The 25,052-nt window shown below is 49.1% G+C and overlaps 2 protein-coding genes across 8 annotated transcripts in view; one reads left to right on the forward strand and one right to left on the reverse strand.

Moving 5' to 3' along the window:
* LOC139596727 (gonadotropin-releasing hormone II receptor-like) lies at positions 1 to 23,778 on the reverse strand. 7 transcript variants are annotated; one of them, XM_071441195.1, is made up of 6 exons: positions 21,825 to 23,778; positions 7,491 to 11,199; positions 7,095 to 7,223; positions 5,756 to 6,268; positions 5,289 to 5,490; positions 1 to 5,003 (listed from the first exon to the last, which is right to left on the reverse strand). In XM_071441195.1, exons 4-6 carry the CDS (start codon positions 6,260 to 6,262, stop codon positions 4,597 to 4,599), a joined length of 1,116 nt encoding a protein of 371 aa, XP_071297296.1. In that variant the 5' UTR covers positions 6,263 to 6,268; positions 7,095 to 7,223; positions 7,491 to 11,199; positions 21,825 to 23,778; the 3' UTR covers positions 1 to 4,596. The 7 variants fall into 7 exon arrangements, with proteins under 7 accessions (XP_071297296.1, XP_071297294.1, XP_071297292.1 ...); XM_071441193.1 differs by lacking the exon at positions 21,825 to 23,778 and having other exon boundaries at positions 5,756 to 6,265; positions 7,095 to 7,196; positions 7,491 to 10,838; XM_071441191.1 differs by lacking the exon at positions 21,825 to 23,778 and having other exon boundaries at positions 5,756 to 6,265; positions 7,491 to 10,838.
* CILP (cartilage intermediate layer protein) overlaps positions 19,119 to 25,052 on the forward strand; it is a 9,612-nt gene continuing 3,678 nt past the window's right edge. The window contains exons 1-7 of the mRNA XM_071441200.1: positions 19,119 to 19,238; positions 20,059 to 20,142; positions 20,903 to 20,956; positions 22,431 to 22,616; positions 23,725 to 24,039; positions 24,146 to 24,254; positions 24,697 to 24,854. Of these exons, the coding sequence (XP_071297301.1) occupies positions 19,181 to 19,238; positions 20,059 to 20,142; positions 20,903 to 20,956; positions 22,431 to 22,616; positions 23,725 to 24,039; positions 24,146 to 24,254; positions 24,697 to 24,854 (964 nt within the window). The 5' untranslated portion in view covers positions 19,119 to 19,180. The remainder of the gene's footprint in view (positions 19,239 to 20,058; positions 20,143 to 20,902; positions 20,957 to 22,430; positions 22,617 to 23,724; positions 24,040 to 24,145; positions 24,255 to 24,696; positions 24,855 to 25,052) is intronic.

Here is a 25,052-nt window from a genome sequence, read left to right on the forward strand (position 1 = left end):
TTAATTTTGCTGCCAAAACAAATTTATTTATTCACCATACAGCTTGCAAAACAAGAACATTATAATCCAATTCCCCATTGCCTTTTACAGCCCGTTAATAATGCTCACTGTCAAAGGACACTGCAGCGCCTCAGCCCAAGAAGTGTCCGTGCTAATTATAGCAGAGATTTGCAATTAAAATATACATAAACAAATAATTTATTGTGCAACAGGTTCAACTACTTCATAGTTTACTCCTTGATATTTCAGTGCAGAAACTTGGGGTTTGGGATGTGCACAGGGGTCATGGGAATATTTGCCTATTTTTGTCTTCCTCAGCATGTTATATTAAATGTTTGCCATGTAAATATACAAGTTTAGGGGAGATAATGTGCCAGCCAGATAACCTGGAGGTATTTTATGCTGTCCAAAGGATACTGCTTTGTAAAAGCCTGGTTTGTTTGAAAAAAAACCCCATCTTTTGGAACAGATGGGCTGTTTGGGGGCCCTTTGGAAAAGGAGGAGGTTGAGCAGCAGTTGTGGGATGGCTGTCTGCTGCACTGCAGGGAAAGGCACAAACCTGGGAGCTCCTGAGCCAGATGAAAAGAACACAGCAGGGATTTAAAGCTCTTTTCTTAGGGTTTCTTTGCATAGGAAAGTTTCTGAGAGTAAGCAGAAGTAATAATAGTTCCAGGCTATGTCCCCAGAGAGAAAGCATTGTGGGGGCTCATGGCAGACACGCACAGTCCAGCTCTGCAATGAAATCAGCAGGTATCAAAGGGAAAAAAAAAAAAAACCAACAAACAGAACCAGCTTTTTCTGCTTTGATCAGTTTGAATAGACACCAAAAAAAGGAGGTGGTTTCAGGTGGGGGCTGATGGATGTGTCTGGAGTATCCCTTGGAGAGCTTGTAGCCCCATTCCTCATGCTCAGGCCTGCAGGGATTCTGGGCACAGCCTCATCATTGCTTCAGCTCCACAGCTGTGGAGCGAGGCAACAGCAGTGGGAAAATATTTTAAATACATTTAAGGTGCTCAGATCCTACCTAGCAGCCTGGCAAAATACTTAATATCCTACTCCCACGCTTGTTTTCGGAGCTCCCTGCTGATTTCAGCATGTGTTTCCCAACGTGGCGAGGGGCAGTCAGCTGGATTAATGTGGGTATTGTGCTGAGTAACTAACAGTATTATGAATTAACCCAAGGTTTGTGTTAGCCTCTTAAGCCACTTGCGTGGCTCTTTGAACATGCACAGTGCTATAAAAACACTACCAGGGAATGAATCAGAATTTCCTCTTGAACAAAGGGCCGCTGTGTTTGAAGCAGGCGGCCCAGGGTGAGGTCGAGGAGTTGTAAAATACAGAGCTACCTGCTCTTATTAATATGTTCATTACATTACTGTGGTGAATATTAAGGAATTGTTACCTAATCAGACAAATCTGATCCTGGCTGGGACTGCAAGAAGTGTGGTAACTGGTGTTTCCTTGGTGGGAATGAGCAGGTTTTGAGGAAGCAGGAGAATTTTCCTCCAACAAGCATAAATAGATAATAAATATAAAAAGTATTTTTTTCTCTCTCTCAGTATTTTATATATATTTATATACAGAGATCTCAGGAGCCAGCTGAGGAGAAGGGCAGGTGCTGTTGGAGACAAAGGGTTTGAGGCAATGGGGGGAGAGAGAAGGAAGCACCACAGAAAGCAGGACCACCCCTGGGTTGGGGGGGAAAGCAAGACTTAGGGATTCATGCTCCTAATAAGCGATGCAAAAATCTTGTGCTTTCTAAAGTGTGAGCAAATACAAGAAAGGCAGAATCAGAACAGCAGGAATATACAAACCAGGCCTGGGCTTTGGTCCACCTCTGGCAGGACCCAGACTGATCCCAGCTTCCCCAGGGAGGTGTTGCCCACCTGCTTGCTCCCCCTTCCTGCATGCAGGGGACACATGGCTTAGCAGCACACATTTCCAGTGACATTTTCCTTCTCTCATAAAAGCTGTCACTTTGGGCACCTTGCCCACACTCCAGACTCCACAAGATGTCACTTTGAACATCAGCAACAGGAGGGAAGGTATAAAAGAGATGGGCAAAAGGAGCAGCACTGGAGTGCCTGCAAGAATCCCAAGCAATGTGCCATGTTTCCCCTAAGGACTAAGGTACATATACTTGCCAGAATTCCCATTTTCCTACTCTTCATAGAGACGTATTCCAATCTAAATTATTGTAAGATTAGAGTCCTCCTAAAGCCAAACCCACTTTTGCCTTTTCACTGTACCCATGGGGTGTAAAATCCTTCCCACAAGGAAAAAAAGTATTTCTTGCTCCTCAGAAAAGACCTCTGAGCTCTCCTGTTGCTGGGCAAGAGGAGACGTGTATGAGCAATGTTGTATCTGTTCTCTCCCACTCAGCAAAAAGTGGGTGAAGACAATTTTCAGTAGATTAAAGACACTTTCCTACTTATTCAAGGCTTGCCAGAAAACTAACGCACCTTCAAGGTCTGCCTCCCATCAGCAGTATAAACAAAGAGACCAAAGGAGTGTCTGATGAATAAATTAGCTTCCCCTACTGCAAGCCATTCCCATCACCTTACAAGAAGCCTTTTTGCCAGCCTGGCATCAGGCACCCCCTGCTCTGTTAGCACTGGGTAATTAACTTTGAGCAGAACGAGCCCAGGAAAGCCAAACTGCGATTACGCATCTCATTGGAGTTTGGATGCTTCCTAAATGGCTCATGCTTGTCCCCACCAGTTGGTCTGGGCTCCTGCAGTTCTAATTGATTTTTTTTTTCTCCTTGGGCTACATGTTTAGCATAAATAATAATTAGTACCAGAAGGACAAGGGCTGGGTACCCATGTGCAGTTCAGCATCACTCTGAGCACTGTGTCTTCCTGTGTCCTCATTGCCCAGCCTCAGCCAGCCTGCAAGGAGTGCTTGCCACCCCTCTAATTTCAATGATTTGTTAGCTGGTGAGCTGGGATACCAATGCAGATCCTTTCTGTCTGATGGGGAGCCAACACCTCTTAGAAACAGGGTTGAGAAAAAGCCCCCTCAGTGCCCAAAGGAGATTTGTTTTCTAGAGGGGAAGACATCTCCCAGCTCCCTACACACGCAACCACAGCAAGACAAGGGTTGTTTTTAAAATAAAGCTCTTTCATCCTGATAAAGTCCAGATGCTCATTCAAAGCTGCAGTGGCCACAAAAATAGCCAAGAAACCGCCTCCTGCCAAGTCCAGAGCTCCTGAGCTATCCAAAGGTTTAACTAAACTAAGAAAACAACAACCCACCTGGCTTAAAACAGAATTTCTCTTCAAAAGCAAACCCCACATTTAATAACAACCATCAGATAATAAAAAAAGAAATAATCCACTCTTTCTAATTACCTGGAAAGGACAACACAGTTGAAAAAAGACTCATCTCTTCAACCCACACCCAGAGAAAAGACTTCTGCCTTCACAAGCAACTTTTGGCACAATGGTAGAAAGCAAACAACCCATGTTACTCACCACAGCTCAACTGATCCCTCCAGAAGCCCTCCTTGCCCTCATTTACTTCCATCTGGCACTAATGGTGCTGATGGAGCCCTACCAACTACATCCCATCATTTCCATCATTGGGACACCTCAAACACACCTGTGGGGTGGCTGTACCTGCTCTGCTGGGGCAGAGCTGAGGGGCTGGTGTTGCTTAGAGCAAAGCAAATGTGGCCTGCAACCTGCCAGCTTGTGCTCTGGGACATGGGGACAGAAAGGTCCAGGGGGGCTGGGCAGTGTCAGGTCTGGTTCTCAGTACCCCAAATACTCTCTCTCTTGGTTTGCCCTGTGCCCCACAGAGCTGCTGTGTAATGATGTGTCTGTCTGTCTGTACCATCCCCTTCACACCAGAAAACAGTAGCAGGGACTCTTTTCCCTTCTGGCTCTCTTCAGAAGAGAGAAGAAACCTCACCCCACTCCGCTGTGGTTCTTTGTACCACTCTTGCCTAAGTCCCTCCATCCCCACAGCAATCCCTCCCTGCCCACCATGCCTGGGGCATGAATGCCCCTGCATTAGTCAACCTCCAAATATTTAGATCTTTCCAAGGGCTTGTCACACAGCCATGGGAGAACCAGGCAGGTTCTGAGTCAGGAGATCTGAAATTTCCAGAGAACTTTTCCTACAATGTGTGGAGAAAAAGGAGTAAAAGCCTGTGATCACACCTTTGCAGGCTCAGGGTGGCACCATCCATGCAGCTCTACAGCTGGGTGTAGGTGCAAAGGGCACTTGAAGACCAGCCACTCCAGAGACATGACCCTGGACCACAGAGGAGATGGTGAATTTCTTCCCAGAGGTTGATACTGGAAGTGTAGAGAAGCTTGATCCCAGAATCAGGACTGGAGCATGAGTCAGATACAAAAAGAATGTTTTTCTAGTTGTCACAGCGCTGCCAGAATACAGCAGAACGACCAGAAATACCCCCAGATTTTTCACCCTGAGTACAGGGAGGAGACACATTCTCAGTTTCTGGCCAGAAACCCTTACCCCCAAAGGTGAGTAGGGAATCTCGTCATGACAGTCTCCAAAATGGTCTTACAAGACAAAACAGTCCCAAAGCTGTGCTTGCCATCCCCTTGTGGGTACATCTCTTCATCAGACCGTGCTGACAGTTGTCCCGTTGGAGCCCCCTGATGCCACCCCACCATTTGCAGCACCATCCTTGGTGATCTTCTCTGAGGCTGAGATGGGTTTGTGTCTCTTTTGCTTGGTGATGGCTGTTTCAATGCCCCTGAGACACAACTGCACGTCCTCCCGAAAGGAAGGGGTGTACAGTCCATAAATGATAGGGTCAGTGCAGGTGTGCAGCAGGCCAAAGAGGAAGAAGCTGTGGTTGACATACTCCGGCATCTTCTGGATCATGGCTGGCTGGAACCAGTACCACAAGCCCAGGAGATAGTAAGGGGTCCAGCAGATGATGAAGGTGGCAACAATCACTATGGTCATCTTGAGAGTCTTCATGCGTGCCTTGGAGATGTGTTCGTTTTGATTTCTTGTTAAACCTGTCAAGGAGAGTCAAAATGATAATTGAAGATAGGGGAAAACCAAGACAACATAATCATCCATGACTCTGCTTCTGCCAGAGAGGGAAGACCATCTCATAATCTGGTCCATGTCCCACAGGAAGCAGAAGACAGCAAGGACTGGGGTCAGTAAGTTTGTGCAAAACCTTAGTTAGTTTGTGCAAAACTTCTTAGCTTTCAAAGGATGTTGTGACACACCCAACAACAATTCCAGGATGGAGAAGTTCAGTCATGGAGGACATTAAAAGGCTGGGATCTACTTACCTTTATTGACCTTTAGCTGCTTACTGATCTCCCAAAGGATCCGGATGTAGCAGACGATCATGACACTCAGGGGGGTGATGTAGAGGGTGGTGAAGGTGAACATGTTGTAGACAGTTTCCTCCCAGTGTGCTCGGAAGCTCCCATGAGTAACACACTGGGTGAAATTCCTTCCTGGGATTGTGTTCAGGTGGAAGAGGAAAAGCTGAAATGGAGAACCAAATAATAACTCAGAGAGGATTTGGAACAGAGCACCGCATCCTAGAGATGCTGCTGGCTGTGCATGGAGAGCACCTTCCTGCTGGTGTCAGACTGGGAGATAGGCTCTGGGCACCTAACTCATGCCTAATTCTGGTGCCTGTGGAGTCTATGGATTGGGATGGACTGGTTGGGGATGTTGGGATGGAGAAGCCCTTTTCCAAAACCACCCCAGGCTAGGCAAACTCCATGGGGAGGACACTGAACTTTACCTGGGGCAAAGCCAGGAGCACGCTGCCAGCCCAGGCAGCACGGAGCAGCATCCCATTGCGGCGGTGAGCACGGGAGAAGGGATGGAGGATGGCTGCGTGCCGGTCCAGGCTGATGACCACCAGCACCAGGGCAGCAGCATACATAGCAAAGAGCTTGAGGAAGTTGAGGACCTTGCAGGAGATGTCCCCTCCATACCACTGCACTGTCACGTTCCATGCTGCATCCAGGGGCATCACCATCACTGTCACCAGCAGGTCGGCCAGCGCCAGGCTGAGGATCAGCGGCTGCACGTGGGATTTCCTCCTCTTCCTCAGCAGGCTGCCCAGCACGGCTGCATTGCTGCCCGCTGCCAGCAGGAAGAAGATGGCTGTGATGACCACACGGACCTTGGCTGCTTGGGTGAACCGGGGCTCCACCCAGTACTGGGGGTAGGCAGAGGCTGAGACATTGGTGTCCTCCTGCGTGGTGGGGCAGTGGGGAGATGCAGGGAGCTGCTCCTCACTCATGCCCTGCTGAAACACAAGCAGCAAAATTAACCTCATCTTAGGGGCTGTGTAGTGCTGCAGCTTTGACAAAAGTGGGGAGATGGTGGGATCTGCACTGGAGGTACCAGCAGCAGTCTGTCCCATTCTGTCTTGTCCCATCCCTGCCTGTCCCCTCTGTGTTGCCCATTTTGCAAAGTCACCGTGTCCCCCCACCACAGTGACCCAGCCTGGCCACCCTCGCTGGCTCACCCCTGCTGTAACTACAGTGACTGCTCACACAGACATATATTTTTAGCTCTTTGCAAGGTGGCTGAGCAGCTGGGAAAGCAGGAGTGGTGGCCAGGACCATGGAACCAGTCACTGTCTGCCAGCATCCTGCTGGGAATAGGTCATACCAGAGCTGGCTGAGCCTGTGCTGGGGCAGCTGTGCTCAGTTCAAGGACTTGTCCTTCCAAAGGGAGTTTGTAAGCAGGGCTCAGTTTTTTAGAAACCCCACAGCCCTTCCTATTAGTGTGTTAAACCTTAATGATCCATCTCCATTTCGAGTGCCAGATCTGGGGTCATGGGCAGGAGCAGCTGGGGGTGACCAGGCAGGAGAAGGGGCATCCCACACTGTCCAGAGTCTTACAGTGGCTCCTGGGAGAGGTCCACAGTGGCATTTAGGAGGCTGGACCTTCCCAGGACCCAAGCAGCACCAGCACAACACCTCTGTCCCTTTCCCTTCTGGTGGCAAAGCAGGAGGAGGGAAAGGTAGAACCCACCCTAAAACGGGGGTGGCTGGGGAGTGATGAGCAGCAGTGTGGCTGTCCCCCACACTTGATTTTATTGCCCTTTTTACCTGAGTAGAACTCACGTTTTAAGGACACACACTTTCAGCTCCTGTGGTCACAAGCTGTTTACAGTCCCAGCTGCAGGTACAGCACATCTCCTACTGTTTCAAGCACCTTCCTGTTTGCTGATTCCAAAGTAAAATATTCCTTACCTTCATACAAATAACAGGAACAGCAGAGATCAAATCTGTCTCCCCAGTTCTGCAACAACACCTCGCAGCAATGAGCCCTCCTCCAGCCCCACCACCACCCCCACAAGCCCCCTTCCCCTTGCTTCCTTCACCCCTCCTTCCCCAAAGAGGAAGTGAACAAACAAGCAGCAAAAAGAAAGAACAGCTAAAAAGTACCAAGTTGCTTCTCTGGAAAAAACGAGAAATCTGAGTGCAGGTCAGGATTTACCCCAGCTGATGGGAACATACCTGGCATACGCATGCCCTGATGCTGAGAGAAGATGCTCTGTGTCTTCCCCAGGGGTCCCCCACCGCTGCGGTGCTGAGTCAGGACGCTCCAACGTTTCCCTGCATCAGATCCCTGCAACAAACCTTGAAGCAGTAAAATTTCCCCTTGCCAGCAGGCAAGCCAGGAGCGACGCTGCTGTTAGCACAGGCATATGCAGGCATGTGGAGATGGGAATGCTGCTGCAAACACTCCCTGCACCTGCAAACCAGGAGCGGGGCACACCGAGGCAGGCACCCATGGGCAGCCTGGCTCAGGCAACCACCATCAGCCCTGCCCTTGTTAGCTTAATGAGCTGCCCACTTAATGAGCAGGCAGCGGGGATGATGACAAAGCTGCTGTAATGCAAGAAACAGCCAAAATTCAAAACGTTGTGGCCAAACGTGGCTCTATCAGGGATAAGTGCCAACACTCCCTGTACTGGTTTGCTATAAATACAGGAGAATGAGTTAATTATCCTGGGAGTTAGTGATGAACATCCCGTTGCTCAGACAACCGAGAAACTCGCAGACACGCGCGCACACGCACCTCAGAGATGCTCCTGGACCACACGGGTCCATGGAAGCATCACAGGTACATGCTTGAACTGGAAATGCTGCAAGGAGGGAATTAACAAGGGGAAATGTGGTTCATTTTGCCATTTTAATGAATACACTTTTTTTCCTGCAGTCTATCAGTTCCCATCAGGTTCTTTCTGTATCTCTTGCAGCATAACACAGAGAGAGGGAAGGACCTTGGGAGGGACAAAGAGCTCAAAAGAGCTTAAAAAATACGAAGTGCAATGCGAGGACAGGGAGGGAAACTGAGGACATCCCGCTCTTCTGGAGCTGTGGGGGTGAAAGAGGGATAGCCCCAAGCCCTGCTGGGACCAGCATTGGCAAACACACTCCCAGGGGCTTCACTGGGACTTTAATGACATGCAGACAGACCTTCACATTTTCCAGGCTATTAAATTAAAGAGTACGTGGTATACAAGTCCCTGCAGATCCCAGGCTGGCAGTGGTGGCTCTGCATTGTGCCCCAAGAGGAGGAGATTCCCTTTCTAGATTAGGTTTTCCATTATTAAAACTACTCCCACTTATTTCAGGAGGAAACGCCTGAGCTCTGAGGGTGGTTGCACCATCTCTGAGGCTGCTGTGCTGGCAGGAGTGCTCCAGGGCACAAGCAGAAAAGGTATTTTCCCCTTTTCCAATTTGACTCTTAAACCTTTGTGGGTTTAAGAGTCAACTTGTGTGGCAGAAGGACCAGCTCCTGAGACCCAGGAGATGCTGCAGGCACTGGACCATGTTTGCCCTGGAATCCCCTAAACTCTCCATCACTTCTGCATAGAGCTGCCAAAAGGGATCAGGAGGAAATCTCTCTGCTCAGAGCCACTCCTGCATACAGGGGGAAAGAGGAAAGCAGAATCTGCTGGCACTGCCAGTGAGCACCAGCCAGCCCTGACACATGGGATGGGACTGTCCCCATCACCTCCTTACCTGACAGAGGCATCACCCACCAGTGCCTTGGAAACGAGCCTGGCCCTTGGGGTACAAATACCACAAAATCTGCATAGAAGTTGGGTGGAAGCCTGTTCGTTCCAGCAGCCACCTCCTCCTGACATTAGGTTCCTGCTCAAAGCTGAGATTAATTAGGCCCCACACACTCATCCTTATTTTCCCTTTCATTTAGCCCTTTGCACCTGCTTGAAAGCAATTAAGTAGCAAGTCAGGAATGTATTCCCTGTTCGTCCTTCATCCTGGCTGATGGCCTTCTTGTCTAGAAATGTCCTCTCCATCCCTAGCTGTATGATGCAAGAGAGGGACAGGATTTTTCTTGGGAATTGTAAGCCTTGCTTATGCCACAACAAAGCCTTTAGTCTCTGTTTGGAGAGGATTTTTTTAGCATACCATCACACAGAAATGTCCTGGGCATGCATTAGCAATAAGTCTTATTTTAAGGGTGGGGTCCCTTATTGAAATGACTGCTTTTCTCCAGTATTTGCACAGTAACCCCCTTGTGTTTTCTCTCTTTTTTTTCTTTTGCTCATCTCCTCAAAGGTCAGTTTGGATGTTGTCTGCATGGCAGCCTTCAGCCGAATCTCTGAACACTGGTTTAACGATCAGAGGGTTTTGGTGTCCAGGATTAGGAAACAGTGCTGGCAGGCAGGGCTTGTTTCCATACATCCCAGCTTGGCTCTTCCCGAAATCTCCTCCTCTTGGGATTCTGCCCCAGTACATCCCCAGAGCTGCAGTCCAGTGCTGGGTCATGAGGGGACAGAGCTTCCCCCAGTGTCTCCAAAGAGGACTGATCTCCCCCAATCCATATGGATCATCCCGGGATGCTGGAAAAAACAGAAATCAGGAACCACACTGGGTAATACAGTCCCAGTGAAAATTTCTGCATGAGCAAACCTTGAATAAAAATGCAAGTACTGTGTTTTTCCATCAGACACTCTGTATATACTGGGATCTATCTCATCAAGGGAGAGCAGTGTAGGACATAATTTCCATTAACCTATAGCAAACACAGGGCAGGGAACCTGCTTCTGTTTGTTCTGATAAATCACTGCTGGGGGCTTGGCTTCCCAAAGAGAAAAACTTGTATTTTCCTCTCTGAGAGAAACTCCAGCTGCTGGTTGTTGTGGGGGGTGAGGATGGGAGATTCTTCTGCTGGACTCATCACCCACACCCTCCCCCCAGGCAGGTGCTTCTGCCAGGCTGGGTGCCCAAAAACTTCCCTTTATTCAGAAAAACCTCATGATTTCAGAGTGTTTTTAATGCTGATTCTTTTTTCCCCCCCTGCAATTCTTCTCCTTCTTCTCCAAACCTTGAATTGTCTTAGGAGCAGCTCATCCAAGGAAATTTTTGTCTCATACTGGACTCGAAACAGAAAGTCTAGTCAGGGACATCTGACATGCAATGTTTTTGTGAGTAAATACCAGCGTCCATGAAGTCATTTCCCGGGGTTAGAAATGAGCTCACCTCTGGAACAGCTTCTCTTCTTACCCAAAGTTCACAAGTCAAGCGATTGGGAAGCTCCCAGTTTTCAGCCTTTTCATTAAATAACAGCATCATAAAAATTAGCACGGTGCCACTGTGCTGTAAGTTACAAACAGGCCTGAAACAGGGCATCACCCAAAATTCCCCAAAATCTCTGCAGCAAAAGACAGAGACACAAAGCCCAATGATCACTGGGGATAAACCAGGACCTCATTCTGCCTGCTCAGCCAGCCCTGGCTGCTCTGTTGAACCTGCCAAGGAGGGATGGTAATTGCTGCCCCTCCTGGGGATAATCTGGATCACTCCATCCCCCTCCCAAAAACCTGTGTTTAAAGCAGAGGGAGGGATCTGTCCGGCCTTCTGGGCTCAATTACTTGGTAAACTGTGCCATTAGACAATTTCTTGGTGAGACAATGCTCTGTTTCTGATTCGGCTTTTTATATCAAAACCTCACTGATAAAAAACCCTTCTCGGGGGTTTCACACCATGGGACAGGGGTATTGGGAAAAACGTGCTCAAACCTGCTGCAATACCCACCTTTTAATACCCCAGGCTGGTGCTCCTGATGCTGCTGAGCTCAGATGTCCAGAGTATCATTCCCAGTGATTCCCCAAATTTACATCTTTCCACTCAGAGTTCCTCCATCTTTCACCGGGACATGTCAACCGGAGTAACATCCTCCTCCTCATCTCTAAACTGGAAAAGAAAGAGGATGGAATTTATCATCCCAGACCAGATCCTGAAGTCAAGCCTGAAGAAACATGGTGGGATCTGGTGCCGAGCCCTTTCTGCTCACCACCAAGGGACAAAATCTGGTGTTGTGTGTGCATCACTGCCCCACTCAGCTGAGCTTCCCCACAGCAGCTTTGCTTTCCTGCCCAGGCTGGAATTTATTTGGGGAGGAAATAATTTGGGAACTTTCACCTGGTACCCCAGTCCCCAGTAAAGCAAGAAAATAATCCACAGGGTCAGTGGAGGGGCCATGGGTACCCTTCAGCTTCAGCATGCCCTGACCCAGTCAGGGCTCTCACTGCCCTAACGGGATATTTTTTTTGAGCTGGAAGAAATTATGAAATGCCAATGTTTTCGTTGTGACTAACCATGGAAGTGAACAATTTTGCCCTTGTTTTTGGACAGGGTTTAGTTGCTCTCCTTGCCTTTGCCTTCTGTGCCCTCTTTTATCCTCTGCTTTTTTATTCCTTGTGGGACCTGTCCATAGTGTTGCTCCAAATATCCTCCTCCCTCCAAACTCTCAAATAGGATTGTGTGTCCCAAGGCCATATTTGGATGCTCCTTCCCAAACATTGGCCAAATTCAAGGGCTGCTCTCCTTTGTCACATTGGGGGAGAGGTGAGATGTGGGCAAAACTGACATCCCTGTGGGACCCTTGGCAGTTACATAGGGCTTGCAGGAGTAAAAAGCAGGGAACACCTCCCCTGACTCCTCTTTCCCAAGAGCTCCATATCTCCAAGCAGTTTTCAAAGCTTAAAGATACTCCTGGATGAACTTTATGCAGGCACATGATCCTTCTCTATGCTTTTAGGAAAGGATCAGTTTCTGGGTGGGGAGAGATACCATCAATGCTGAATTTGATGAGCCAGAGGGATATAATTTCTGCTCCCCAGCTCTGCTTTTACCCTCCCTCAAGAAATCTGCTCTGAGCCAAGATATGGGGCTGCAGGAAGCCAGTGACTATCTCTAAGGATGAGCATCAGTGCTGCCATCTCCCCCCATCCAGATTTGGCTTCACAGGGAGGTGTTTCTGGGAGCCAGCATTCAAGTTGCTCCTGCCGTTTCTCTGCAGAAGTGCTCATCTCCCACGCTGCCTTCGCAATCTGCTCCCTGCAATTTTTGTTTTAGATGGGACAAGGTGTTCACACCAGGAGCTGCCAGGCCTTCCTCCAGCAGCTCTTGGCCCCACCAAAGCCTCTGGTGTGCTCCCGGCAAACACACATTTACCCTCCAGCGAAAGCTGATCTGGCCACGTATTCCAGGGGGAATCCCAGCAGCGCTGGAATTAGCTCGGCAGAGACCGGCTTTTCCAGCATGTCCTTGGCATAGTGCATGAGGTCATGAGATATTTTACATCTCCAGTCGCCCCCATGACCACAGGCACTCCAGGAAGGGGAGGCATTTCCATGCTCTCTTTTGCCAGTGGGGATGCTGGCAAACCCTTTTGGAGCTGAAACCTGGGGGTGGATCAACCCTGATTACCCCAGCCCAGGCACGGCCCCACATTGCTCAGTGCAGAAATTACCCTGACAGAAATTCCCACATGGTTCAACAAGGAGTGCCCAGTGCCCTCACGGCTCCATCTCTTTCTGTCCATCCCATGTAGAGTCTCATGTGAACACTAAAAAACACTTTTTAACTCAAAGCTTCACTTTCACTGCCATCACTGTTGCCTCTGGTCTGACTTACACAGCCTACACCTCTCTAATGTGCTGCCAGTGCAATCCCTGCAAAATAGGATAAAGACAAACTGGAAGAACTAAGCCTGCCCCTGCACACTCATGGATCAGGCAGGATTTTGTTGGTTTTTAGGAAAAACTGGCTGACGTTTTGCTGGTGCAAATCACTGCAAACCTGCCCACTTCAACTTGGTTTATAGCAAGAATATGGAAAAAAAGGCACAAATGAGACCATGATCGCCATCCCTTGTGTGGGAGGCTGCTCCCCACGCCAGCATGGGTGCACAGCCTGGAGTGCATCCCAGCCCAAAGCCAATACCCATAAACAGGAACAATAAATCAAGGATTTCTTCAGGAGAAATTAATTACCCAAATCAACATGGACTTTGACACAGGATGGTCTTTGTCCACCCAACCCTGTCCAGAGCTAAAGCAAACAGCTGGTGGACTGTGGGTTGGAGCTCTGCTCCTGCCCTTCCTTTGCAGTGTAAATGTACCCATTGAGGTGCTGTCCTGGCTTGGACCTGGCCACATTCCCATCACGCCTGTTCCCATCCTGGGACTGCTTTTACATCATTGATCAGAGGTTGTGCAATAGCTCAGGCCCTGCCACAGCTGTGGGCAGGATGTTCCCCACACCATGGTGCTGCCCTGCAAGTGTCCCTGAGCAGTTAAAGCTCCAGGGAGAGACTGGAATATCCATTATTCACGGAGGCCTTGAAAATAATGGCCTTCTTCATCTCAAAGAGAGTTTCTAAATGAGTCAGTATTCTTATCTTAATTTCCCCAGCTCAGACACTTAATTAAAAAGGGATTCACTATTGAGGCACTTCTGGTGCTCTCATAGCATCATGGTTTCTGCCTCTCCAAGCTCTGATGGGAAGGAGAGACAGCAGATATGGCCATGGCACCTAGGAGGGAAATACCAGCGGGACCCTTCTGCAGTCCAGGACATCCCAGTGACCAGTGAATCCCTTCCCAGGCTACGTGGGTCTATATGTGTCCAGCAGGGTGGAAGGTGACACTCCCTGGGCACTCCAATAGCAAACATGTAAAAAAGCACTAGCAAAAGCCCTTTTCCTTTACAGATGGAATCATGGAACAGAGGGCACTCTTTTACATGTCAGGAGTCAGTTGTGTTGTGCTGGTGCCAGCAGATATTTGGGGGCTTACCCCGTGGAACAGACCCCACAACCAGCACAGGCACTTACTGTCTCCTCACTCCTGGCTCTTTCACCACTGCAGAAAAAAACCTTCCTGAGCTCCAGAGCTAAAATCAGTCCTTCCCTGGATCCTGGCTCTCCTGGTGTCCCCACTGAGTGCTGCCTTTTGTATCTGTTCCATAAATGATGTTTATGGAGCTGAGCACTACTGAGCCCCAGTACAAGTTTTAGCTCCCAAGTAAATCCTTCCAGAGGGGAAAAAGGTCCACTCACTCCTTTTCTCCCAGTCATAGCCTGTAAATCCTCATCCACACAATGAAAACAAATTCCAGTAATTCATTTTTTTGGCTCTTTTCCAAAGATTTTAGGCAGCTGGAGTGCAATTTTGTGCTGATGAAGCGGTGGAGGCTGGCTTAAGTGAAACAATATTGCAGTGGCTGCGAGGTTTGCTGGTGTTTCAGAGCTCAGAGGGAACCTCAGGGACCTGCCACATCTCCAAGTTCTCCTACAAGCCATGGAAATCGCCACTCAGGCTCCTGGGATAGCAAAACAGGATTTAAAAAACAACATTAGCCACCCCTGGAGCATGGCTGGAGAAGTGCCGGGAGCCAAGTGCTTAATGAAATCCCAGCTCCCAACTCTCCCTTCTAAACCACACAAACTTCCCCAAAGTGTTTGGGATGGAACAAAGTCATCAATCAGTTATTTTAACTCCCATCTCCGTAAACAGAAGCAAGCCCAGAAACATGCAGCAGGGGAAAATAACCGTCAGCTCCCTTTGGCGGAGTGGAGAGGGCGCAGGGAGGGAGGACGAGGGCAGCCGGCAGGGAATTAGGCATGGCCTTGGCCCAAAAGTGGATTTTTGGGCCCCACAGAGCATTTTGCAGACCCCACAGCCTGTAAATTCCACATGCAGCCCTGACAGCAGCCCCTCCAACCCTGCTATCCCCCTGGCATGGTACAGTTGGCTTTTGGAGCTGGCCACTCTGCCCATGCTGTACTAGAAATGGTGGGAGGCATGAAGAACCAGGATGAGCATTACTAGCCATCTTTCCCTTGGATTTATAGATGAACACAAGAAAAGTTATGGATACAACCACAAAGGAGTGTGGGGAGGGAGATGCTGCTGGCACCATCTGCTGTCACAGTCCTCTGACACTGCCCCAGCCTCAGCACTGGTCAGAGGCAGCATTAAGCGTGGCAGCATTCACATAAAGACCTTATGGCTTTGACATTACACATCAGTGATGAAACCATGGAAAAAAACCATGAGATTTGGGTAGGCTCCCCAGCATTAATCCAGGAGGGGACTGAGTCCAAGAAGCTGTGGATCTGTTATCTGATGGGAAGGAGCAGCCTTAGGCAGCTGAAGCCACTGGTGATGGGCAGAAAGGAGGAGTTTGGTCTGGGATGCATCCTTGTCACTGGCCACAGGTACTACAGCCCTGCAGACCACCCCAGGCATGGGGCAGCCCCTGACTTGTCCTCTCCACCCCAAGGGGCATTGTTCACCTCCAGGCAGATGGAAAGCCTCTCCCAGAGCTGGTGGTTCTCAGCACTGGGAACATCTGGGGCTCTTCTCATGCTGTTCCCTCCAAAGTCAGCCACGTGTCAGAGCTGCAGCAAGGGATGGTCAAGCCAAGAGAGACTGTGCAAATGAACTGTTCTAGAGACTTGGGGTTTACATGAACTCACACATCCCAAACCTGCTCCTAAAGCCACACACATGTCTCCAGAGCTTGTCTTGAAGGACACTTGCTAGAGAGAAAACAGCCATGCTGAGGAGGCTGCAAAATCCCCTGCAGAAATGCCTGCACCAGCACTGGGTTAGAACTATCATCCCATTTCCATAATGTAAGGAATAACAGCTTATTCCTTTTACAGAACAGCACATTTCCTTACCCAGCAGTGTGACCCATAGAAATTGATGCCAGGATATAGACAAGGCGCTGGTGGGACTGCAGATTTCTTGCCAAGGCATTGGTGCTGTGCTTAGTGTGGGTCAGTCATGGTGGGAGGTGGATTCCATCTGGGAAAGATGAATTCCTTGCTCTCTGCCTCAATACCTTTCCCACATCTTGTCCTCATCACAGAGGGGAAACAGAGATGATCTTCATGTTTATGTCAGAGGTCTGGAGCTTCCAGCTCACTGGGCACTCTCTGTCCACCATATAAACATTCTGCCATTTTTGGCACACCTCAGGTGTTTTTTCCTTTTCCCTCGTAAACATAAACAGGAGCTGGTGTAGGTCACTGCTGATCATTTTTTATGTGACATCTTGATCTGTGTTCCTCCTGCACCACTCCCTCTGGCAGCAGGGCTAACAAGGATTACTAGGAGGCAGCTTGGGACACCACTGACCCCCACTGGCTGCCCCAACACCCATGCCCATCTTTTGGGGGTTGCTCCTGACACATACAGCCCATGCTTTCACACCCCATTCCTGCAGCAACCATCTGCACAGTCGAGTGGCTGCAGGGCTGCACGCATGGGTGGCAGTCACTTGCACAAGGCCACGTGCTTTGTCAACACCCAGGAGCTCTGTGTCCACAGACACTTGACACAAGTTACATGAGAAAAATGTGGCTGCAGAGGGAGGAAAAGCCTGGAAGGCTGAAGCCAGACTGGGGCAAGCAAGAAACTCTGATTAGGGGTCATTGCTAGACCTCCCCATAGTTTGAGATGCAGTCACATTTATTTACAAGGACAGTCCTGCCTCTGCAGCTCTGTGCTACCCTGGGTGTTCAAACCAATCCCACTGGCTTTGTCCCACATCCTCACATCCCCACAGCATCCTCATCTGATCCCTGCCAGAGCCAGCACAGGGGCAGAGGTGGGCAGGCAGTGCAGGGAACGGTGCCCAGCTGAGCCCACACCTACGAAACGGGGCAAATCCACGTGCACTGCTGAGTGGGCACCACGTTTGTCCCAGACCAGGTAAAGCCAAAAAGCCAAAAAGCATCCCCAAAACTCATTGTCTGTTCACTGTATCTCCACCTTCAACACTCAGCAGCATCTCTTTCAGACCCAGACCCCGGGTGAACCCCTAACAGTGACGATGCTGTGCTGGGATGCGGTGCCCACACCAGGACGTGGTACCCACACCGTGCCCTGTCCCACCACCAGCAGCAGCCGCCACGCCGTGGAACCGCCACAGGTTTCTGTTTACCATCACCTTATTAAGGGATTATTCAGGCTGCGGTTTCCTCGCGCGTCCGATCTGTTTGTGCTCGCGGACGGTGGCTCGCTGCCATCCCCTAAGCTACACGCCGGGCTATATAAGCGACCTCGCCGCCTCAGCGGCGGGAGGCTCGCACACTGCCCGGCTCCGCTCGGCGCAGGGGAGGTTTCGGTTAGCCGCAGCTCTCTCTTCTTCCCAACCGGCTGCAAATCCCTACACACGCAGCTGACAAGCCCTCGTCTCGCCCGCGGATCTCAGCTCGGCTGGCGGCTCTGTGGCGAGAAGACGGGACTCTCCTTAAGTGGGGTTTTTATGGCTTTTTAGGTAAGAGAAAAAACCCCAATCCTGCTGTTTTCCCTTCTGTGGCAGATAGTGGTTATAGAATTCTTTTGTGTTAAGGCGACGTAATTAAGAGTAGCTGTGATTGAAGGTGAGGTGGAAATTAATTAATGGGCAGATGACGGCACAGAGGCTGAAAAACAGCGATGGGGATGCAGTTTCCTGCGTCCCGCTTCCCCCTTCCTCGTCCCAGCTAATGGGCTTGGGGAAGGGTTGCGGGACAGCTGGAGCGAGGGTCTGGGGGGCTTTGCTCACGTGGGGCTGTTCCATTTTCTCCCGCGGCTCTGTCCCGCACAGGCTCGCACAGCCAGACAGGGGACACAGGCAGCTCCAAACCCTCCCTGCTGCCAAGACCCGGCCGCTTGAACCCCCCCTTTTTTAGCATCGTGTGTCTGGGTACAGAGGGATGTATCCCAATCCCAAACCCAGTGCTGAACAAGTTGCAGTCAGCTCCAAAAATAGTTGCCAAGTGGGAAACAGGATTAATTTTTTCCTGGTTATTGTCTGGCTGCGAGTTCATGACCCCACCGTAAGCCCACAAAACACCGCTCATGTGTTGCTTGTTATTTTTGCTTGACTGGGATTTGCTGAGCCATAATCAAAGTATTTCCTAGTCCCACATTCCCTGGTCTCAGAGGGGATAGTTAGTACCACTTACAAATAAGTGTTCTCGCCAGTGACTGCTCTTTATCAGCCCCGTTTTATGGGTAAACTGAGGCACCAAACGGCTGGGGCAATATTTTCCCCTCCTCCCAGTTCATTAATTTTGGGTGCATAAAATAAAGCACCTGGAATTCCAGCTGGTGCCACTAGGGATAACACCAGCTTCACAGGTACTTTCAGAAATTAAATACCCAAATACTTGATGCTCTGGGGCAAAGGGACTCACTGAAAACAAAATCTGAAGTGGCTGAGCTGGTGAAGAGTGACACAAAGCCTGTCCCACATCTGTGCCTGTGGGAAAAGGAAAATATTGAGCTTCTTGCTACATTTGCAGGAAAGACTTGGCTTGTGCATGGATTTTTCTGCTTTCAGAGGTTCTCAGGAGCCTTCCCGCTCCTCACACTCTGGGATGTACTGGATAAGATGCTATCCTCACACTATGCCCAGTTTGCAGGCAGAGGGATGGAGGCATGGGGCTGTCCCTGCTCCTGTGGGTAGCAGATCTGGGTGCTGGGGGGCCTCCAGAGCTGCGTGGGCTGTGAGAGATCCCTGCAGAAGTATTTAAGCTGTTCCTAGGCATGTTAAGGAGATGCTGTTACAAAGCAGTGCTCTGCAAAATAGATTTGGGCTCAGATGTGATGGTGAGAAGCAGGGAGGATGCAAGCACAGATGTGGAGCTCCTGCTGCTCCCCACTGGGGAGGTAAATGAAGAGCTGCTGGGGCGGGGGGGGTGAACAGGGGGTATAAGTGCCCCTGTGGCATGTTCTGGAGTGGTTCAGCCTGGGAGAAGCTCCCAAAAAGCAGCAGGACCTGGGTGAGCTTTGACACAGTCGGGTTTGTCTCTGCAGGACTGGGGAAAGCGTGGGACGGCTGCGGAAACTCCAGGAATCCCCTGGTTACCTCTGGAGACAGCGATGGTCACCATGAAAGGCTGGATCCTCCTCCTCCTCTGGGGAGCCACGTCTGTTTTAGGTGAAGGTTAAACGTTTCCATTCTGGTCACTGCTCTGTCCCCTGCCCACACCAGTGCAGGCACGTCTGTTGGCAGCCGCTGAGCCAGCAGACGCAGCCCGACATCGATGCTGGGCGCTGCTCTGGGTCGCTGCGGCGTTTGCCCGGCCGGACAACTTCCACACAAGGACTGGCTCCCATCCAGCCCCCAGAGCTTGAGCAAAGCCTGTCTGCGAGTCAGTGAGCCTCTGGTTGGCCAGGGATGAGCTCCCCAGCCCACTGGTCATGCTAGGACCATCCCAGCCTGCTGTCTCTGAGATCCCATAGTGTCCAGTCTGCACCCAGAGGAGCACAGGGGCAGAGCTGGGCACAGGGGAGAGCTGGTGCTGGGGCTTAGCTTCCCAATTCCCAGCAAGCACCCCAGGAACCAGCCATGGCCATCAGCTCCCCTCAGGCATGCAGGTGGCCAGCAAGTTCAGAAACCAGCTCTTGTCCCATAAAAACAACCAACATTATCCGCCCTGGATTAATTTGTCCTTGCGCATGCACAGGAAGGACACATTTTATCTCTCCAGCCATAAAAAGATTAGTTGATCTGAGCTGCTCCAACACAGGAAGTGCAAAAAAGTTTTTCCGGGTGATAAGGGAAATAGAATATTTGTATCACACCTGAGCTGCAGTGAGGCTGTGGGACATATCCATTATGTCCTTCTCTTAGTATCTCCTGCACTGCATCCTACAGGAGCTCTAACCAGCCACAGTCCAATGGGAAAGCTGTAATATTGAGCCTAAGGATGCCCAATCCTTGAATCTAATTTATTCTTTCATTTATTGACCCTTAGGACAAAGGATTCTGAAACCAGCCCTCAGCAGGGTCCAGATAGGATCAAGAACCTTCAGCCCGCTGGTAATGCTCAGCTTGGAGAGTAAGTTAATTCCCACCTTGGGTGGATTTTCCTCACTGGACAATTTTCCCAACAATTTACAACTAACCAGTATTATTTGAGTAGAAGAGGACATTTAGGGTTAGAATCATTCTATGATTCTATGATTTAGGCAGTGGAATAAATGTTAATCATCCACGACCTCCTGTAGGGTTTTGGCTATCACTGACACACGCTGTTGGCTCCTCTCCTGGAAAAGGGAAGGTCAACGTGTGACCACAGCCCCAGCTCCTGCGGGAGGCACGCGCAGGCTGGGAGGGTGAGAAGAGCCCAGGGATGGGCCAGCACATGCTCTGACCTGCCTTTACCCTGCCCAGCCTGTCCCCACACCCTGGGCGGTTTGTGACACCATTCCTTCAGAATTAAAGCCTGTGGGAAATTAATTAACCTGCAGAGCACACTCTGCTCATTAATCCCTGGGAGATGCCCCAACTTCTCATCTTTACTGTCCAGAGCTCAGAACTTAAATTTCAGCAGGCTGAAATTTAAAGGGCTGACCATGCTGAAGGATTTGGGGATTTTCCCAGCCTTTTGCCCAACTTCCAGCAGCTCTCTTAGCCACTGGGAAGAATCAAAGCACCAAAACCATGGACACTGAGAGGTCCTCTCCACTTGCTGAGAGGCATTTTTTCGAAAACCACTGGTAAAATAGTTTTCCCCTGAAAGTGTATGCACAAGGCAGTGATACTGGGGCTGGCTCCCTGCCTGGCAAGCCCTGCCTGAACCATCCCTCTGCCCACAGGTACGAGGAGCAGCCCTCGCCGGGGAGACCCAACCTTCACCTACGTCAGACGCAGTACGTCCTGCCCGCCAGTGCCATGGGCCAGCCCTGTCCCTTCCCACGTCCCCACCAGTGCTCCATCCCTCAGCTTCTCCCTCATCCTCCATGTTCTGCTTTTTCTGCTGTCAAAACGCTACTTAGAGACATATAATGCCATTTTCCTCCACGGGATTCCCCTGTTCATTTCCTATCATCATCAGCCCTGCAGATTAAAGCAGCTGATCCCAAACAAGCTTAGGATCTTGCTGAGATCCCGCTTTAATCTGTTGCACATTTAGTTTTTGCTTGGGGCAAGCACAAATAGGCATTTATCCACAGGATGTGACTTCATCCCCAAGCCCACCTCCTCCTGCATGCCTCAAATTGCTAAATAAGTCATGGATCCCACTACTTGGGATGCTGAACTAGAGATGATGATGTGCCAACAGATTAAAACCCTGCCCATTTAAGTGCTCCCAGACACGACACTCCCATATCTGCTCTCATTTAAAGGGTCTTTTCCACCCACCAGCTTTTAAAAGCCAAGATTGTTTTCAAGCACCCATTCACAATTTGAGCAATCCAGCCCTGTGCCTGTCTGCCTTTCTAGGAAACAAATCAACCTGCTCTATTACAAACTGTGTGGAAGAATAGGTATGGGAGATGACATAGCACAAGTCTCCAAGAAACTTCATTTTTAGAAACTTTAGTCACTAGTGCATCCTCATAAACATTATTAGAACACTGTCATTTTTAAAAAAGCCCAAACCACAGACTTGGAGTGGATCTCATCCATTCAAAGTAGATTAAATTAATAACATCTAGTAGCCCGTTTAAAGAAATTCCTTTAAAAATATAACCTCATCTTAAACTCCCAATGTGTTTTGCAAATTTTCTGTTTTACCAATCAGCTGGCTCCTGACATGTTCAGCCTGCTCGGTAGCATCTTAAGCTTCTGGTTTGCACTCAGTAAAAGTGGTGCTCACAATAGGACACACGTTGCCCCTATAGAAAACATATGTTGAAATTTGGTTAAAGACATTCAACATGATCATACCAACAATTTTACCCTTTTTTTGTAACTATTTAATCATTTTACCTTCTATTTAAACATTTAACCACATTTGAAACAGACAAGTGTTGTCCCCCAAACAACATTTAAATGAGAATGTGTGTTTGATTTCCTTAAGCCAAAGTTATTCAACGCTAAGCATGAGCTGCCTGCACTTTGCTCCCCCTGGGTTTATCTTAATCATCCTGAATTTGGAAGCCTGCGGGGAATTAAGTCAGAAGCCTTCAGACGCCTTCTCATGCTTTAATTCCCAGCTCCCTGAACATGCTTTAATTCCCAGCTTCCTGAACATGCTCTGAGTTTGTTTAATCCATGTGGTATGTAATATCCAAATGTACAGTCTGAGCTCTGTAGAAGCTGCTAAAACCCAACTGCCCGTTTTTGGGCAGCTCTGTGTGTAATGTGCATCTCAGTAACACACCACTGATGTTATTCAAGGTCCACTGGTGCAAGATTCAAAAAGGTTTTTGTCTCCATGGTCGAAATGGAGCGAGTGCTCAGCCAAGTGTGGCCAAACCGGGGTGCAGAAGCGCACCAGATCCTGCCTGGCTGAGCCCCTCTGGGGCGTGCACTGTAATGAAGCAACTGAGGAAGGGCGGCTCTGCATTGGACATGTTTGCTCAGGTGCTCCTCTAAACTCACTTATGGGCAGGGGAGGATGTCATGGTCTCACCACTGCCCAGGTGTTGAACTCCCTTTGCTGTCATTTTACCATCTTTCTCTCTTTTGACAGAATTCAGTGATTTCCAAGTAGGTCTGGAGAGTGCAAAGAGTAGAGCAGGGCAACTTTATAGCCAAACAGAAAGATAACAGGGATTCACAATATCTTGGGGATATAGAAAAAAATCTCATTAATCTTTTTATAACAGCAGCACTCAAGGTAGAGTCAGTGACTGCACACAGCTGTCTCCATAAAACCTCCAGGAAAGAGATGATTCAGGAATATCAAATTGCCATAGTCCCTGCTGAAGGGGCTTGTAATTAATTATATTACTCTTATAATCTCCTTTAAACCAAATAATTCTGAAAAAATTCTGAAAATACGTTTTGTGCAGAAAAGTTGTTTCAGGTTTTCCCTGATTTCTTACATTTATTTTCAACTTTGAAATATCAGACAGTTCCTGTACAGAGATGCTCTGTGATTGTAAAAGGAATGACCTGAGCCTTGAGAAAAGACAGATTATTATTTAGGATTAATCACTATAGGTAAATGAGACTAGAATAATATTTGTGAGCCCAAATGTTAAACCTGTCGGGTAATGCTCACTTGGCAATTATCCCACATTCTGCCCAAGCCAGGATACCATTAAATCAGAGAAGACAGCGTTTGGGATAGACCAAAATCACAACTTCTGAGCATACACTGGTAACAGAAACCTAGAAAGTTTATGACATTGAATTTGTAATCTTGCCAGGGTTGAGCTAAGAGCTCACATGCTGATCTGGATTCAAATTCCCCTGAAATTCAGCCCTTTGGGGAAGGTAAATAACAGTTCCTAGCTGTAATTATATCCACGTGGCTGCTTTCTACTAATTGTCAGGTTCAAAATGACATCGTCCCTGCCTTTCTAATGCACAGCTGTGGGTAATCAGGAAAAATATGTTTTGGATACAATTTACTCCTTATGCAGTACTTGCCTTATTGCATCTAAATGAAAAGCAGATGCAAGAACACGCTGTGAGTGTTGTGGGGACTTGGGGCTATTTTTTGACCTGCCTGCTTCTCCTCCAGCCTGCAACATCACCTGCCCCATGGGCCATGTCAACGCCGACTGTGACACTTGCATGTGTGAGGATGCCACCCTGCATGGGAAGGTGTCTCTTGAGGATGGGTCACCTGCTGCCGATGCCCGGGTCTACCTGCAAGCCAAGAAACTCAAGCTGTTGACAATGGCTGATAGCAGAGGCATGTTTAGGATCCCAGGGGTTTGTCCTGATGGCAAAAACACCCTTAAAATAAAGAAAGCCAAATATGCAACAGCGACTGTCACCGTGCCTGAGAGCAACCGGAGAAACCTGGCGATCCAAGTGCAGCTGCACCGATCAGGTAGCCCCAAAGAGGGGGGATGCAGGAAGCTTTACACAGGCATCAGAAATAAACTGGGGTTTTATGAGAGAAAGAGTAATGAGATGGCATTTTCCTTCTCCTGCAGGCAAACCCTATGTTTTCAGGAGCCCTGAGGACAAAGCCAGGAGAGTGGGACAGAGTGTGTCACTCTGCTGCGATGCCCGAGGGAGCCCAGCTCCTGACCGCTACCTCTGGTAAGGAGCTTGAATTTGATCTGCCAGAAGTCTTAGCTGTCCCACAGATGCCAGTTTTATCTCCTTACCATCTCCATAAATTGGGGGCTTTAGTTATAGAACAGTTAAATGCACTGAGAACTGATGGCTGCAAGTGATGGCTTCCTCAAGATGGCACAGCAATGTCATCTGCTGAGGGATTCACTGGAAAAATACACAAAGAGTTTAAAAACCTCATCAGACACAACTGGCAGCTCTGCCTCCCTGCCAGCTGTCCAGCAGCCACATCACAGTACTGCCACAAGTAGGGGAAAAATTTTTAGTGATGCCACCTAGCCAAACCAAAACCCCAGGGAAACTGAGGCAGGAAATCTGGCAAAATCCACATAGTAGGATGCAGGATTAGGCCATTGCTGTGCTCCAGCCAGATGGTCAGTCTCTGTCCCTTAACTGTTCCTGGCAGGTACCACAATGGCTCACTGCTGGATCCCTCCTTGTACAAATATAAAAACAACCTGATTCTGAAGAACCTGAAGAGAGAACAGTCAGGAGAGTATTTCTGCAAGGCCAGCAGTGCCGGGGGGTCGGCAAAGTCCCAAGTTGCCAAGCTGGCTGTCATAGGTAAGAGAAAATGTGCCTGATGTTCTCCAAGCAGCTGGGGAGGTGTTGGTGTGCAGGAACCAGAAACTCTTATACATCTGGTAAAGAAAAGTCACAGGAAAAATTCTTGAGGTTTATGTCATTCATCTGTTTGCAGACAAGCTTTAGTGAGCTGGTTATGAACCAGACGCTCCCTACAAACCAGAGTTCTGGACTGCA

The sequence above is a fragment of the Agelaius tricolor genome, unplaced genomic scaffold (assembly GCF_023055355.1).
Source record: "Agelaius tricolor isolate 1412-34295 unplaced genomic scaffold, bAgeTri1.0.p SCAF_16, whole genome shotgun sequence".
In the NCBI taxonomy this organism is placed as follows: Eukaryota; Metazoa; Chordata; class Aves; order Passeriformes; family Icteridae; genus Agelaius; species Agelaius tricolor.